General features: G+C 41.7%; 1 protein-coding gene across 1 annotated transcript; it reads left to right on the top strand.

The window, feature by feature from the left end:
- The first annotated feature begins 4,487 nt into the window (after nucleotides 1–4,487).
- On the top strand, nucleotides 4,488–17,630 carry GDF10 (growth differentiation factor 10). Its single transcript, XM_030486815.1, has 3 exons — nucleotides 4,488–4,971; nucleotides 10,415–11,322; nucleotides 16,606–17,630. Exons 1-3 carry the CDS (start codon nucleotides 4,674–4,676, stop codon nucleotides 16,795–16,797), a joined length of 1,398 nt encoding a protein of 465 aa, XP_030342675.1. The 5' UTR covers nucleotides 4,488–4,673; the 3' UTR covers nucleotides 16,798–17,630.

Below are 17,630 nucleotides of genomic sequence, written 5' to 3'. Positions count from 1 at the left end.
GTGAGTTCTCTGTCACTTTCAATAAAGAATAAGTTGCCCAGAGCAGTTGTGGCTCCCTGGCACTGTTCAAGGCCAGGCTGGATGGGGCTTTGAGTAACCTGGTCTAGTGGAAGGTGTCACTGCCCATGGCAGGAGGTTGGAACTAGATGATCTAACCCAAATCCTACTACGATCCTATGATTCAAAGAAAGCATGGGTCCTTACTACAACTGTTATAGCCTGGGGGAGACCTGTGAGAACCTAGTGTACCTCACTGAGCCAGGTTCTCCCACAAGCCCTATGCAGGAGGCCAGCTAAAGCTATCAAAAGGTTTAGAAAGCTATGAATATGCAAGCTGGAAACACTGAAGCCACCTGACAGAGCTGCTCATTGGGAAAATGCTACAGGATCATAAGTGATCCCAACTGTCACCCTAAGGACACAATAGCGCCCCATACGAAACAGGAGGGCAAGGGGTGCCTTGACTTAGGGGCACGCTTGCCACCTACTGGTCAGCAGCTGCTCATCACGCTTCTAAGTCCCCAATACTTGTCTAATCTAGTCCACCATGTGCAGAAACCTTTCTGTACTATCAGCACAATACATCCTCCTCTCGTCTGCAGCATTACTCAGACCAAGAAAATCCTGGAGAGATCCCAACCCAATTTGCAAGACGATCTTTGAAAAACCAGCTGTGGTCATGGATGGTTCCCAGCTGCTGCTGCCTTTCCCCCACCCTCTTTCCATAGCCTTCAAATTCCACTTGTAAACAGAAGTCAGAAGATGCGTATCACAGCTGGCCACCTTAGCACTGACGCAGGATCTATAACGGCACGCTGCAGTCTCACCAAGCCTATCCAACCCACCTTCAGTTCCTGCTTGTTCTCTTGAAAAGCACTAGTGTTTACACAGGCAACTGTTGCTCAGTGGGTATCGATCTTGCCTGTTAAGTGCATCAGGCTGAGCTCTGAACTTGTATTGAACACTGACCTCAGTAAGAGTCTTTGCTGCCTAGGAAACAAAGTGAGCAAAAGGACAGGGAATTCAAAGCCCTATAGGTTGCTGGCTGGAACTTCAAGACTGGTGCCTAGGGTTGCTTGAAATATTTCTTTAAAATTGCTTTTGAACAGGAAATTGGATTTAAAACCCCCACCCCCTTTCCTGCCTAAATCTGTCTACTTTTGCTTCAGCCACAACCTGAGTGGTTTGATTGCCTTGTGCTCTCATTCTCCTGCATGGTTTGTGGCTTCTCTCTCCCATGGAAGAAGAGGGTATGTATCCCAGGAAGTGCTATGGCCAGGCACTTGTGATGCATCCCCTCCCAGTGAGGAGAAATCTCCCAAACAATGACAGGGTATCTACAGTAGGGTGGGACAAATTATGCTAAGTTAAACTGAGTCTGTGCATCTTGGTTTCTACTTTGTTACTTTCTGTAATTATGCACCATTGATAGTGTGGTGTGATAGGATGTGAACAGAGGCAAATCAAGATAGACAAAATAAACCTTTGTCACTAAAGATGAAGGATGGGGTGCCTGGTAGGGGGAAAGGCTATTCTTGCCACAGACTGGAATATGAGGGAGTGTGGATTCAGAATGGAAATCCAAGGCAAGAGCTTGTTCTTGAGCGGAGGGGATGGACTGGGACAGTGAGTGGTGCTTCTTAAGAGGCAAAGCTTTCCCTGCAAACAAGCAGCACTGCCTGATATGCCGAACTCTTAATATTAAGAGCCTTTCAGGGCCCTGGATCAGCTCTGAGCACTGTGCTTGCTTTAACACTTAAACACTGATACGATTCTTGTTGCTATGATTTTTTATTCTTTTTGAGGTATTAAGATAATTTCACTATCGTTCAGGAAAACTGAACAAAAACCAAAAGCCTTCTGCTAACCATATATTCTTGTCACACCACGTGGTTTTGGACTGAATGCGAAAAGGGTTTTTAGAGTTCTGCCAACAGTTTCTATGAGAATCTGCAGCCCAGTGCATTTCATTCAGTTAATTTCCAATTAATAAGTTACATACTTTAGGAATGGTCTTGTATGGTCCTAGCTAATTATGTAGCGTGATGCATAGCAAGGTATTTTTGTGAGTGAAAAAATGAATGAGCTGTCTTACAGTAAGTAGTAACCAGAAATTTGGACTTAAGCCCAAATTCAGTAATAATTTGTTTCATTAACTCCCCTAGAGTTTTAACCTTTATTCTCCCTGTTACTGACTTTATTATTAAAAATAAAGTCAGGCAACACTGTTTAATATAGATACATCTAACCCTAAAGGGAGTTAATAAGTTATTTTACAGTAGAACAAAAAGAATAGATACTAATCCTGGTGCCCTGGTGCCCCCTCTTATATATTTCCTATGTATTTCCTAAGTTATGTTCTACAACAAAACACAAACACAGGTCACAATAGTTCTTTTGTATAGATGTCTCTAATTCCATAAGTAAACGTTACTTGGGGTTGGGTTTTTTTTCATATATAAGCTGTTATTTAAGGTGTCCAACACTACTTATATCACAAGAATTTTAGCAGGAAGCTTAGATCTGCAGTTTAAAACCTTGACTGCATTGCTCTAACTGTAGGGAGACTTTCTCCAAATCCTGGCTTGCAAAGAAGAAAAAAAAAAAAAAAAAACCAACTCTACTTGGCAAGAGCTTTAATTAGCAGAAATTTCCACGCTAGGAATATTATTCTGCATGAGCAGAAATTGCATAGCTCTTGCCTCTAGATGCCTTAGAGATGCCATTGATTGGCCATATTCAGAACAGGGGAATTATGTGACCCAGTGCTAATTTGAATTCCTTTACCAAACACATTTTTATTTCATCATCTCAGCTGCATAAAAGAGTCAAAGTACCAGAGCTTTAAAGACTTTGAATTCCTGCTGTTCTGCAATAAAATAAGGCAAGAAATATTAGCCATCCCTGGTTGATTCTTTAATTCTTTCCAACAATGTCAAAGTATCAGTGTCCTACAGGTTTTAGTGCAGGTTAAAGACTGATACAAAGTGTATGCCTGAATAGGAGTTTGGAGTGAGTTAAGGAGAGAAAGAACATTTTAATGGGACATTGGTCCAAAATAGCCCAGCTTGTTCCTACCTCCTGCTGCCTCTTCCTCCTTTTCACAGGACCTTGATTGTATAGAAACAGTACAGACAAAAACCACAAACAACAAAAGGTTCGCTCACACCCCCAGTGGAGGTCATGAGCATGCTACCATGGAGAAAAAAAAAAAAACAACCCAGCATCAAAGGATGGTTTGGCTTATTTATAGGCAAAGATTAATTAATAGGAGGTTTGATACTTTAGCAACCTACATTTGGGCAAATTTGTATTTGCAAATTGTTTGTTTCATACATTCAAGGGCACAGAGCAATGTGGCCCAGTGCTAACTTTAAAAATGAATCAAGCCTTTCTTTACCATGCTCCAAAAAACGACAGACCTGTGGTTCAGAGGCTTTCAATAGTATCTGCTCAGATTTGGCACTCCAAGGTTAAAAAATCACAAAACGGTTGTGTTATACACAGCAACAGTAGCTTTTTCCAACAATTTTTCAATTATTGCATTGTATACTCTCCAAGAAAAGTAACTGTCTTGGCTACTGGAGGACAAGCTTTAAAAAAGGAGGCAGAACGAACAAATTCCCTTAAAATATACCACTCTCCTTATAAGTTGTCTTTAAAACTGCTATTCATTATAGCAGCATTTATACCCGCTGGGTGACTATAAACTAAGATTCAGAACTACCTGTGTCACATGATGAATAAGCACAACATGCACCATTCACTTTTAAATCAACCCCCTCCGACCTAGGCCATGTAAATCCTTCAGAAATTCACACCAGTATTCTCCTCCTTCAGATCACACATAGAAATAGCCCAGTGACGAAAGTTTACCCATGCACAGCCCCTTTAACCCCTACTATTTAAGTATCTGCTTGGAATTATCAGTGACCCTTGTTACACTCCAGGCTAGTTCACACCGGGTCTTCCAGAGCCTGGACGCACCGGGGACTTCTGTTTTCTCCGGGATCCTTGAAACAAACACTGTTTACAGCGTTGCCTTTCCAAGACAGCACTGTCAGCTCTACCGATCGAAACAGAAAAAGACTCTTCCACTTCTTTCCGCAAGTATGTGCACACCATTTCCTTCTCATGATGACCCTGCCACCCACCTGCCCTTTCCCACCGCCTGCCAGCCCGCTTGTTATCTATTTGCTTCTACGTCTAAGAAATCATTTTCAAGACACGCCTTCCCCCCCCCCCCCCCCCCGCAACCCCTGCTGGCGCAGGCAGCCAAGGTGCCGTCCTGCCGCAGCGCTCGCTGCCACAGCGGCGGCGGTGACATGTGTCTCCAATAAGCGGCTGTGCGCTAATTAATTTAGATGCTTTCCCTGCTACGCTTTAAAGCGCGGGGAAGCCCGGCACTGGAGTAACGCAGCGTTCCCTCCTGCGAGTCTTCCTGCACCGGCACCTCCGGCCGGCAGTTCTTCACCCCCGGGCCCGGGGATTGGCCCGGCGGAGGCGGCATCACCGGCGGGGGGGAGCCGCCCTCACCCTCCCTCCTCCCTCTCTCCCTGGCCCCGCCGCCCCCTCGCCCCGGTGCGGCAGGGCCAACCGGGAGACCCAGACGCAGGCAGCGCCCGAGCTACCGCCGCTCCGTGCCCGGCCGCCCCGCAGCATCCGCCCCGCCGATGGCTGGCCGCCTGACCTGCTGCCTCCTGCTGTGGGCCCTGGGCCATGGGGGCTGCCGCTCGCCTGCGGGGGAGGGCGCCTGCAGCCAGCCCGCTTGCCCCGTCCGGCCGCCAGCCGCCCGGGACTCGCCCTCCCCCGGCCGCGACCCCCGCGGGGGCTCCTCGCCGCCCCCTGCGCTGGGCGGCATCGCTCAGGACATGGTAGCTGTCCACATGCTTAAGCTCTACGAGAAGTACAACCGGGAAGGGAGCCGGCCCGGCGACGGCAACACGGTCCGCAGCTTCAAAGCCAAGCCGGGTAAGCCGGGCCGGGCACGGGGGGCACCGCTGGGGCCCCCTAGCTCCTCTTTCGCTTTACAACGACGGGTTTGCGCCGAGGTTGTCACTGACGGCGGGGGGTGTCACGCTGGGCGAATACTGGGGAGACCCGTGCTAACCATTCGGACCTGGTGTCTGCTTTCTGCTCTGCGGGCGGCTTCCCACCTCCCCGGGTCCCTTCCTTCCCCCAAAAGAATCTGAAGGTATGTCCCTTCAGAAAGCCACCGTTGCTGTGGATGCAGATCATCGGCAAAAGAAGCGCTGTTCCCAGCGCGGATCGCATGGGTCGGAAGACCTTTTCAAAGATACTTAGAGCACGAACGTAGCCGCGAGTGCTCCAGCGGCAGGTCCGCTCCTCTCGCAGGCTCGCCGGGTCTGTCGGAAGAGTGCCGCCTGCGGGGCCGCCCAGAACTGCTTGGCACTCTGTGTCCGCGGTACTGCCCAGACGTGGAAAGACGCATGTCTGATCTCCCTTTCCCCAGCTTTGTTCAGCTTAATGGAGAGGGTGGAAGAGCACACGCAGTCCGTCAAAACTGCACTTTCGTTATCCCAGTCCTCCTTCAAAGTAATAAAGAAGAGGTTTGTGCAGTTATCCTGTGCTAAGGAAACCCAAACTATCTTTTCTGGAAAACCTCTTCTTTCTTTGGTTAACTCTTACAGAATACAGCTGACAACTTCACTCTTAAAATAAGAATTATATCAGTTTCTAGAACATAATTTTTGTTAACACTGCCAGAAATATGTGGGGTTTTTATAGGCATATCTGATAGGTGAATTCAAAACTTGCTTTTGTGAGTTTCAGTCTATTTCTCCTACATTTGTTTCATGCATAGAACACAATGCAGCATACAGTGGTTGAGGCTACTATACCATTGCACAATAAATCATATTCTCTAGAGCACCCAGAACTTAATTTCTACCCTATGTCAAATGTAACATTAAAAAATAATTATATTCAAGGAGGGGGGAGATCCCATGGAAGGGTAAGTAGCAAATGAAAATGTTTAGAAAACAACAACTGCAGACATTTGGGAGAGAAATAGTCATGCTCTAGGTCATTAGCTAGCAGCTGCTTAGAGGAGTTGGGAAGGAACTTCCATTGTGGATGGTTATTGCATGACCTCCTGCTACCACTCTTGTTTTTCTGTGAACTGAGCTGCTGATACTGGCTGTTACCCAACTAAGGCCCTGGACCACAAGAGTGATTTGGGAAGAATGCAAGAATTGCACTATATTCTCTTTCTTCATATTTCAATTAATCTGCTGAACAAGTTACTTGCATCCAAATGGTTTAAATTCTGGTTTAAAACACTAAAATAGACTGTACTGACCAATTACACACCAATATTATTTTGCTCATCTGTCAGATCATGAAACCAAGCCAGAGATGCCTGGAAGTGACTTTTCTTTCCACATAATGGAAGTAAAGCACACCCATGTCCAAAGCTTGTGTCCCATCTGTGTACTTTCTCTACTGGATCCCACCTCTCCCCAGTAACATGGCATGAATGCAGAAGCTCCTCTGCAATGTTCCTTTGTTATAGCAATAAATTGTATTTCTTTGTAATTCATCAACCTAGTGATAAACAGTCTGACATGAACTATAGAATGACACAAGAGAGGGAGGGGAGAAGAACCTCACGTGGCAGAACATCTTAATTTATCTCCCCCAAGAAGTTCTGGTGTGTTCTTCTGAAAGAAGAAATGGGCATGTTTTATCTAACAAGACAAGTGGAGGGTCTATTCTTTATAAAATACAGATGATAATTCTAATACCACTGAGATAAGCAGAACAGACGACACCTACAATAGTTTCCTTTTCATTATCCCAAGCAATGGACTTACTTATTTTTCTTTTCTTTAAACATGTACCTTTCAGAAAATCTGTAACCTTCTGTTCCTACCCTGCAGCTTGAAGCTCTTTGTTAGGGGACGCTCGAGCATCAGTGTTAGTTACGATTGTCAATAGGAGGGCTCCAGAGGCACAAAATGTCAGCCCGGACTTTGTTCCCTTGTCTTATGCATTACTGAGGTCTCCTTAACTACACCATTATATTGCCATCCTAGATATGCCTGGCAGGGTGTAGATGGTCTGACTGGGTTGATTCAATATGTGGTATTTTTCCATATTCTAAGTGAGGCACCTGCTATATATACGTATGTGCTGTTTGCGCATGTTCCAGATACAAGTTCTTCATGTTCCTCTAGCAGTACTTATCACTCTAGGAAGAGTGCTTCCCAAACATCTGATCACCACCTCTCACCTCACCTCTATGTGTGTTTCTAAGAGTTTATTATGTTTCTGACAGAGCTGAGAGACAGTCTATGAACTAATTTCTCAACTTCTTTTTTTCTTTAGGTGCTTTCCAGTTTCCAGGGAACTTTGTAGCTTTAGAAAACAGCACCAATTGGCTGAAGGTAGTTACACAGTCAAGTCATAAGTGCTTTGTGACCAAATGTGAAATATGAAGTTAGTGGGAAGTGTCCCTTCCTGAGGCAGGGGGTTTGAAACTAAATGATCTTTAAGGTCCCTTCCAATCCTAACCAGCCTATGTTGCTGCGACTGGAGGGTACTGGCGTTCCTGGCAGCAATCTGCTGCCTAAGCCATGAAACTTCCCCATAAATGGACTTTTGCAGCTCCAGCTCATTTCCTCAACACTATCCATCCTCTGTGCTAAATGAAGCAAAGGCTTTGGTGAATAGCAGAAAATAGATATTTAATTAAGACTATATCATAATGCATATGTGCAAGAAAACCAAATCAAGATTACTCACGGAACTGTAATTCTACCCTCCAGAGCCTTACTTCAACGTAATTTCATACATGTTCAATTAGGTTCTCCGCAAATTTCTTTCTCACAAATGTGTTATCAGAAATACCATGTATATCTGTTTTGCTAATCTTCGCTTACTGCAATGCAACATTCTCCTATGTGGATCACATACTAAAGGCTAATATTTTCTTTCCTTGGCCATTTACCTTTTTTTTCTCTACCACTCTCTTGTGTGTCTCTCTACACATCTTGCCTGTATTCCTAACTTGAAGCTGTCTACAGTGATCAGTGATTTTACTGATACAATCAGTAAAATATTAGTAACTTTAATGTATACAGCTAGCACAGTTCAACTCAGAGTAGACCTGGAAAATGTAACAATGCTTGGTTGACAGATTGGTAAAAGCCCGAGACATGTGATGCAATATGATAAATATGACTATGCTCCACCCAAAACTCAATTCCCATTTCCTGCACAGCCTGTACTTCCAGGCTTCTGGCTTTTCAGTAGCTGCAAATTCAGATTCTTGTCCTATTCTACAAATAATGTTGACTTTTGAAGAGTTTATTCCACTCCAGAATACAGAATTAATTTAGATGAATTAAAAATCCCTTTCTCTGAGCTATCATTGCCAGTTTACATTCTGATCTGAAACTCTGGGACACTGGCATTTGAAACGCTTTTAGCCCAGCAATGCATATGCTTCATAGTCATATCTATAGAACTGATGGTGCTAGGAGCATTCTACTACTAAAAAAAATGTATTAAAAAATTAACTGTACACAGCTCAAGTGGGGAGAGGCAGTGGGTGGCCTTTTTTAAAAAAATATGCCTTCTGAGATGAACAAACATTAATAACAGCCCGTTGTTCTACAGGAAGTACTACAATTCTTCTCTTCCTTGGTCTGAACAATAGGTTAACAGCCTTGTGAAGTTTCTAAGCTTCAAAGACTTGAAAAGAATCTAAACTTCTAAGTTTTTTCATAGTATGATCACCTGTACATAAGACTAGTGTTGATCAGAAGTTTATTGATAGGAATCCTTTTCTGAACTGACAGAAACAAATAGGTTCTCATCACAGAATACTGTTTCATTTTACTGCATCAGGAAAAAAATACACATGGTGTAGACAGAAATTGCATACTTGAACATTTGTACTTTCAGACTATGTGGGCCTGGGATTAATGAACATCCTAACCTGCTGTGATTTAGTTCAAATGATGGTTCTGTGCAGCATGAACTGGAAGACAGCAAGCACCAATTTAGTGAGATGTAGCACTATTAGTTTCTACCTTTCAAATGAAACTGTGCTTAAAAGGATGAACATTCTGACGGGTGGCAGTTAATAGTACTGCCTTTCTGTTCTTGCCAGAATTTCTGTGGGTCATCATCCCCAGTGTGTTGAAAAACAAACCTAAGTGTTTCTGGGAAGACTGGCTGCTGGATTTGTTGGGTTTGTCCCTTTTTTCTCCCTGCTGCCAGAGAATTTCCAGGTATATCAAAAAGGGATGCCAGAGGGTTTGCCCTCTTGGGTTAACTAAAGATGCGAACTTACCTACTCTAGTCCTTTGATGCATTCCAAGTACCAGTCTGAGCCTGGAAGAACAGGAATCACTGCCTGGTTCTGCCACCACTTTCCTGTATACTCTTGAGCTAGTTTAAGGGGAAGGAAAAAAAAAAAAGACAACTTTTCACCATGATAGACTGTGGAGGCATGGTCTTTTGATCCTGGGATTACATGTTAACACGTTATCTCTTAGGTTTCCACTGTTTAAATAAACGTGGTGTAAATAGTTACTAGTATAAAATTGCTCATCTTCCTTGAGAGGAGGGTAGAGACGTAACCTGAGCACAACTTGTTCAATTAGTTAAAAAGAAGTTATACCAAATGGGGTTTGAATTTTAAGAGTCACCTCCTACTCAACAGTAGTTGTCACTAACTTCAAGCAGATCAAAACACAAGTCTTAGAAACCAAGTTGGTTTCACAGTGCTTGAAAACAAAGCTCCTACATGAAGCATTCTGGAAAGGAGGATTGCTCCTAAGAGTAATGGCCTTCAAAATGTGTTGCACTGCTTACTTCTAGCCCCCTTGTGAAGTGTCTCTTTTGCACTTTTTACAGATCATGAACTTCATATGTTCACACAGTAAGCACCCAGAGATCTTTCAGGAATCTTTGCAGCCATCTTTAGATTGGATCATCTTGAATATTAACTGTAGACCTTGTTTTCAGCTAGTGTACTGAGTAGGGTACCATTCTGAGCTCTGCCACTCACAAATTTGAAAGCTTCTCTGAGCTTGCCTTTGTTATAAATGAAGTAGAAGCAAGAATTGCTTTTCATGCCTGGCTGAATGAAAGGCAGTCTGAAACTGGAAATCTCTGGGAAGAGTTTTATCCCTAATGTATACAAAAGGTGCCCAGTGTGTTGGGCAGTCCAGATGTTGTAATATTGCTATTAAATATTCTCAGGGTTTTTTCCTCCACTTATTCACCATGGTTTTAAGTTGAAGTGACAAACTCACTATATGAACTGATTTGAAGTGGGTAAGTGAAAAGCAAAATTTTTTAATTCACTTATTTAGGAATAAGGGTTTCACTATGGTTTTGGTCTCAGGTATTTATCCATGTTTTCCTTGCTCTCTTGTAGAATTCTTGGCCCAGAAGCTCATGTACTGCTTCAATCTGACATCCATGCAGGATTCAGAGATGATCCTTGCTGCCACTTTTCACTTCTATGCTGACAAGCGCCCTCGGCACCAGGAAGTGTTTTGTAAGCGATCCAAGAACTCATCCTGCCGCCTCCTTCACCTGCCTCCGATCCTGCGGCTCAACCTCATTTTCCAAAGCATTCACCAGAATTCTGCCTATGGATTAGTGAAAGGGAACATCACCATGTTTCTTCAAAGGCGAGGGGCTTGGCATGCAAAGGACATTTCACACATCATAAAAGAATCAAAACGGGCTGGAGAGCTCATTCTCTGTGCTGAGCTTGATTTTGGAGAGAAACACAAGGGCTTCCCTGAGCAGGTCGCCAGTCATTTACCTTATATACTAGTTTATGCCAATGATCTTGCAATCTCTGAACCTAACAGTGTGGCAGTCACCCTACAGCGTTATGATCCATTCCCTTCCAATGATGGGGATCCAAATCTATCCCCTAATGCTTCTACTGACACTCGAGTGAGGAGGGATACATACCTCTCTAGCTCTATTCAGAACAATGAGTTGCCAGAAGTAGATTATAACAACAATAAATATAACAAACATGACATATGGGAGAATGCTTATAAATCCTTGAAACCAAAAGCCTCACGCAAAGACCGAAGGAGAAAAGGGCAAGAAAATACAGAAACACTTACAAAGTCTCAGGTGCTAAATTTTGATGAGAAAACAATGAAGAAAGCAAGGCGAAAACAATGGAATGAGCCAAGGATTTGTTCAAGAAGATACATGAAAGTTGACTTTGCTGATATTGGCTGGAATGAATGGATCATATCTCCCAAATCATTTGATGCCTACTACTGTGCAGGGGCATGTGAATTTCCAATGCCCAAGGTAGTATGCCTTTTTGTTTCTGTCAGCTTGCAAACAGTAGATCTACTGTACTGCTTATCCAACTCCTCCTTTAGTTAAGATTTTCGTTTAGATTTTACCTCTTCCACTGTATTCTGTTGCCTTGTTGAGCCTAAATAATTTAAACAATATCCTTTTCATCAATGTATTTATGAGTGCAAAAAGATCCCAAGTTATCTTTAAAAGTAATCTGAAGAATAAGAAAAATGTCTCAGGTTTATCTTATGATTCCTCATCTTGTATCTTGAAACCATAACATGAAGCTTTAGGCAGCTTATTACAATAGGGTTACACACACTAAATCATGAAACTACTCTGTTGTGGTAGCATAAGTATGAAGTATTAAATGCTAACAATAAAACAAGGTACTCTATCAGAGTGTTTCTGAATTCCACTGGTAATACCTCAGGAGAAAAATGCAGACTAGTGACAATGAGGTATTTTTAACTTTAAGAAACTGTTTGTCACTTTGAAAATAAGAATACTGGTTAAGCTGATATTGTGTCTCGAAATTCTCTGGTGGTTTTTTTATTTTACTAAATTCTTAAGACGATCCTGCTGGAGCAAAAATGTTGATTTATTTTATGTGGCAGGAAATGCCATATAGCTGTCTGTTACACTCTAAAATTAGCATACTGAATTCCTCCTATAGAAGCAGTGTGAAATTCGTTAATAGAGAGGCAAACATGAGCTCCTGCTCCAATGGAATTTCAGTTTGGCCCACTCCCACTCACTTGCTCTATGGCTTGAAGTAAAAATTCTGGCAATCCTATGTAGCACAAGAATTACCGGCATTTGATAGTGCTTTCAAGTAGTGGGGGAGGGGAGGATTTAAAGTACTGCATAACCTGCATGTTTAGAAACTGTAAATATTTTGCAGTTCTACCTACAAGTGGCCTCATTATTTATTTTACTAACATTTTTGCATGCTGTCACTCAGCACATAAATAATGGATAGTGTTTTACAGGAGAGAATTTCAAAGCTTTGAGACAGGAATCTGCCCTACTTTACATACGGGGAGACTGATGTATGTTTATGTTGAAATAGGTAGTATGATTTCAGAAAGAGTAGATATGCAGGCTAGTTTAAGTCCAAGAACAGTGGAAATCCAGACATCGCAGTAAGGCTATACAAATCTGACCACATGTTCTTGTGTAGCTGGCCAGTACTGAACCATGTACACATAAATTGATACATGGTCTGGTAAAAATTAAAGCGTGCACAGGCTCACATACAACTTCACTTTTTTTTTTATAATGTAAAGAGAGCATGCAACACAATCACAATTTAAATTATCCAAAACAAAACACAACCTGGGAATATGGGTCCTCTGCCATAGACCCACAGTCTCATGCACCGTTCATACATACCAAAGCTAAACAAACCCCAAAACCTACATTTAATACGTCTGGCTTCCTTTGAGCAAAACCGCATGACACAAAAACTGAAAGAAGCAAAAGAGAGTGCATCCATTTCTAGCTGAAATAGTTAAATAAGCTTATAGTGCTGACTTATTTGATGTCTTATCTAGAAATACTATTTGCTATAGAACAAAGATTCCCTTGTAAAAAAAACAGTTTAGTTCTCATTTTGATGCTTGTTTTCTAGATAAATGAATACGGGTGCCCTAGCATCTTGGTGCCAAAAAAAAAAAACCAACCCTAAAACAAACAAAACCGGACAGAAATTTAAAACTAAATCACAGATACACAGGTTTAGGGGGTTTTTGGTTTGACACACTCTTTGATTGGGTTTGATTTGGAAGAGGTCTACTTTTTGTTAGCTTTATATTTTTAAGTGGGGGGGGAAAAAAAGATTCATAGTTGTAACTTTTTAAAATGACTGTTTCCAAATGAACAGAAATAACTAGGACATCAGCATGATTCAAGCTCCAGGTCAGAGCACAAGAATTGCTCAATATTACAGAGGGCAAAATAGCTTTTGTTCTTGCATATACTCCCTAAGTCAGGAAAGCATGCATATTATACTGGCACTACTAAATCAAAGGCCATATTAAGGCTATTCACTTGATCTACACAGTCAACCTGTGATGGACAACGGGTTTCCAAGGTACTCTTTTAGAACTGTGGAGCTAGAAATATACTTGGCATACTGAGAATCATCACGTTGCATGATTATTGTTTTAAAGTATCAGTATATCACTCTGCACATCTACATTAGTAACTGCAATTCTTGATCTAGATACAAAACAGCTCTGGTACAAATCTTGTCATAGCAAGTTCACCTACCTTACTGCTGAAGTTCTTATTCCCTGAACTGTGAAAGGGAAGACTGGTTTATATGGTTAATAATGACTGGTTGCACTGTTCATTTGCCAAATAAATGCTAGTCCTTCATGTGGTAGAGGTAGGTGGGAACATATCCTTTCCCTTGTCTACAGTAACTAGAATTCTCTTGATTTCATCCTTATACCTGTATCAGTTCATTAGTTTCATTTTGAGAGTCGAATTCAAACCTGAAAACAAAACTTTTCTGAAGCTAAGAAGTATTGCTTATTAAGATGGAGGGGAGGAGAAGGTGTTGAGGGGCAAATTCATGATAGAACAGACTTTAAAAGGTGAGTAAGCCAGGCAGAAGGGCAGGGTCTAAAGTATTTCAAACCTGCTGTTCAATTGCTTTTTGGCCTCATCACCATCGTTCAACTTTCTGAGGCCCAAAATGTTCCTGAGCCGGAATTGTCCTAGAGGTTAAGTGAGAGCAGAACCTGGCCTGCTGTATATAACTTAGCAGCCAGCATTTAAACCATTAGCATTTCCCCAGTGCCATCGCTGCTGGGCATTCAACTCATTATTTCAAGCTTTCCATGTTAGCACATCAGTACAAAGTATAAATGTGAAGCCTTGCCCACGATCACTGAACAGTCCTGCCAGGTTTCCAGAATGGCTAGAAAATTCAGAGCCTGGCTGGATGTGGGATGGGTGTGCTGTCTGGCTCTGCTGTAGATGTCTGCTGTGGATGTAGGCCTCAGGCAGCCATATCCTGCATGGAGTAACAGTCCATAATAAGCATTTTTCTCTATAACAATTTTTGTGCATAGTGTATACACCTGCTGTTGCCTTGGTAAACAGCTGTTCACGCTAGACTTTGCTCACATCTATTTGTTCCTTGCAGATATTTGAGACCGCACAGCTGGAGAAGATCCTAGTAGGATCTTCTTCAGGTTCACACCCAGGAATTCTGTAAGTCAGTAACTAGCACTACAGGCAATGATGGCTATCCACTGTATGTGGCCAACAAATTCTGTTTCAGTAGCACATTAGGGTCTGTGACTATTTCAAATAAAAATATGAAATAATAAGGGTGCTAGGAATATTTCAGGAGGTTTTTCATAAAGGTTAAAGAACTTAATTCTAGAAACTCTAGTTCTTTGAATTTCTAAACTCTGCAGTTGCTTAAACACATGAAAGCTACATCTGTCTCTCTCTTGCTGTCCAGATTTGCTGACATGGCCAATGCGGGCAGAAGCTTATTTCTACTTCACATAGCAGCTGGGAGACTAATTCACTGCTGCTTGCCTGCAGACAGCTTTGAAATCTAAAGATGAAGGGCAGCATGAGAGAGCAAGCTGTTGCTAATTATGCCAACATATGCTAATTACAGAAAGGCACTTTCTAGGAGTGGTCACTTGTTGGGACTTGGTTATAGGGATGCTGTCTTGAAGCCCTGAAGGATCAAGGACAGATTTCACAGTTCTTCCCTGTAATGGCTCAAATGAGGTCGCTTTAGTCAAGGAACATCTGAAAGCTTTAATAGCAATTAAGGTTTAGATCTGATATGTTACACTTAAAGCAAATGTATCAAAACTGAATTATCCTAAAATAGCTCCTTTGTTATATCCATGGACTACATAACTTTTCATGTTGAAATGAAAAATCACATTTTGCATATACGCAATTATTATTTGAAAAATAGAGAAGATATGGGAGACCTTAATTCTTCCCTCTTGAAGCATCTGCTTCCATGTGGAGGTGTGTAAAGTCCCTATTTGTTTTCCCACAGATGTCATTTTCCACCCGTTATTCAGCTATGTACCTATAATGATGAAAGATTTCATGTACCACATATACCAGATCTGTGCAGAAAACTTATGAAACTGTAGCAAAAAGCCTGATATGACTAACACAATTTTCCTACTCTTATTGTACTAATTTGCTGGGACTGTATTCAAATATGACAGCTGAACGGGAGTCACTGAAGCTTCAGCCTCAGTGATGAGTTGCATGCCATACTATCACCTCGTATAACTGGAGCACACTCATTCCATGTTATGCTGAGGCAATGGCAAAGGAAGGCTGTCACTCTGTCACCAGTAAACCTCTTCTTGACTATATGTCCCTCAAGCAACAGAAGTGGTGAAAACTGTTTAGTACTCTTCTGTTCCTCAGCCTACAAGGGTCAAGTGTAGCTTGTGAATAAAAGCCAAAAGAATATTAAAATTTATATTTAACTACTAAACAGTATACTGTTTAGTATATAAAATTATTATATAAAATTGTGGTTCAGTACCCTGAAAAATATATAAATGTAAAGCTGTCCTGAAAACTCACTTCATCTATTTCCTACCTTCCCAGCCTTTTGTTTTCTTCTCCACTTTGAGGATAGCTAGAGGGAGGGGGGAAGCCTGGTGCGGAAGGGAGAGGGAAGAAAAGACAACAGGGATGAAGTACTTGTTTGTCGTGGGGTTATGATCAGAAAGGCTCTGTCAGGTTGTTTGACTATTCTAAACTCCCCCCTGTGGACACTACTTTTGGAGCACTTTTTAAAAGAGAGTAATTACTCCCAGAAAAAGTAACTAATTCCAAGTTAGTGTACATGAGGAGAAATACTGGAACATAGAGATGGTTATTCTGGAAATACTTAGAGTAGCCAATTTTCCAAGTCTGACAAGAGGTTAAGAAAACAAAAGATAACATCTTATGACTGAGAAGAGTTCCCACCTTAGTCCTTTTCTGGTGCAGTCAGGGACATTCTTGCTTCAGGCTGCTGAGGCTGGCTGTGCCACCAGTGCCCTCCTCTGGTATTTATGAAAGGCAGCATAAGGGACAAAAAATATCTCTTGAATACACCCTGCACAGGAAAGCTGGAAGTGTGAGGGACTGACTGTACTGCATGGCCCCAGGACTCAATCACATATATTCACTTTTCTGAGAAACAAAATAGCATAATTGGTGTCATTTTCCAAGTCCATCCCTGAAAGTGACTGCTCATAAATGAAACAATAACTATTTCTTTCTCTGTTCCAGATTGTCCGGCCATCAAATCATGCTACAATCCAGAGCATCGTAAAAGCAGTAGGAATCATTCCTGGCATCCCAGAACCCTGCTGTGTCCCTGACAAAATGAGCTCACTCAGTGTCCTGTTCTTAGATGAGAACAAAAATGTTGTTTTAAAGGTATATCCCAATATGTCGGTTGAAACTTGCGCCTGCCGGTAAGTTCATACAAACAGATCTTTAATGAGACCTGCACATCCTGCCCGACTACACTGGGAACGTTGTAAATGGAAAAAGAATCCACTTGTGCTGATGAATGAACGCAAGCCTACAGTTCCTCTACACAAAGAATGCAGAGAGACTAAAACGATCCACATGCTCACCTGGAAGGATATGTCTTACTGTCATCATTTTTCTTCATATTCATCTTCCAGGAATTCAGTACTTTCACAAATATCTTCCTAACCCACCTAGCCAAGAAACCTGGTGTTTAGCAAGAAATGTAAGTGTGAAGTTTTCCATAATCAAAGGACTAAAATACATTTTTATACGCTATTTTCTGGCTATTTTATCTTTTCAGTTAACCAAGAAGATGGGAAGTGAACTTGCAAAAGCAGGCTTCTTTTAGACTATCACTTTTGTACACAAATCAAAACTTTTTGCCTAAAACACTCATACTCTTAATCTGCATATTTATACTGAAAAATGCTGTAATAAAGGGCTTAAAATCTATAGTTTTCTTCAGGATGCAAGTATAGTGCACTGCATAAGCTTTCATATAAACAGTATGTTAATATAGCCATTTTTGGTTACCCTTCCCTAATATATAATTCGTTCTACAAAAGATGTGAAATATCCCACACTTTTGGTTTGTTGGATCATTTCGGATTGTTAAACATATTCTCCGAGTAACACATACTATATAGTAATATGTTTAAATACTAAAAATAAAATAACCAAGATTTATATTTTTGTAAATTATACTTTATATCCTCTAGATTGTTACATGCTTTTAACAAAAGCTAATAAATTAAAGGTACAGTAGTATCTAAAAA

This window comes from Strigops habroptila, chromosome 5 (assembly GCF_004027225.2).
Source record: "Strigops habroptila isolate Jane chromosome 5, bStrHab1.2.pri, whole genome shotgun sequence".
NCBI lineage: Eukaryota > Metazoa > Chordata > Aves > Psittaciformes > Psittacidae > Strigops > Strigops habroptila.
The sequence above is the reverse complement of the archived record's forward strand: the minus strand, read 5'-3'. Positions and strand labels throughout refer to the sequence as shown.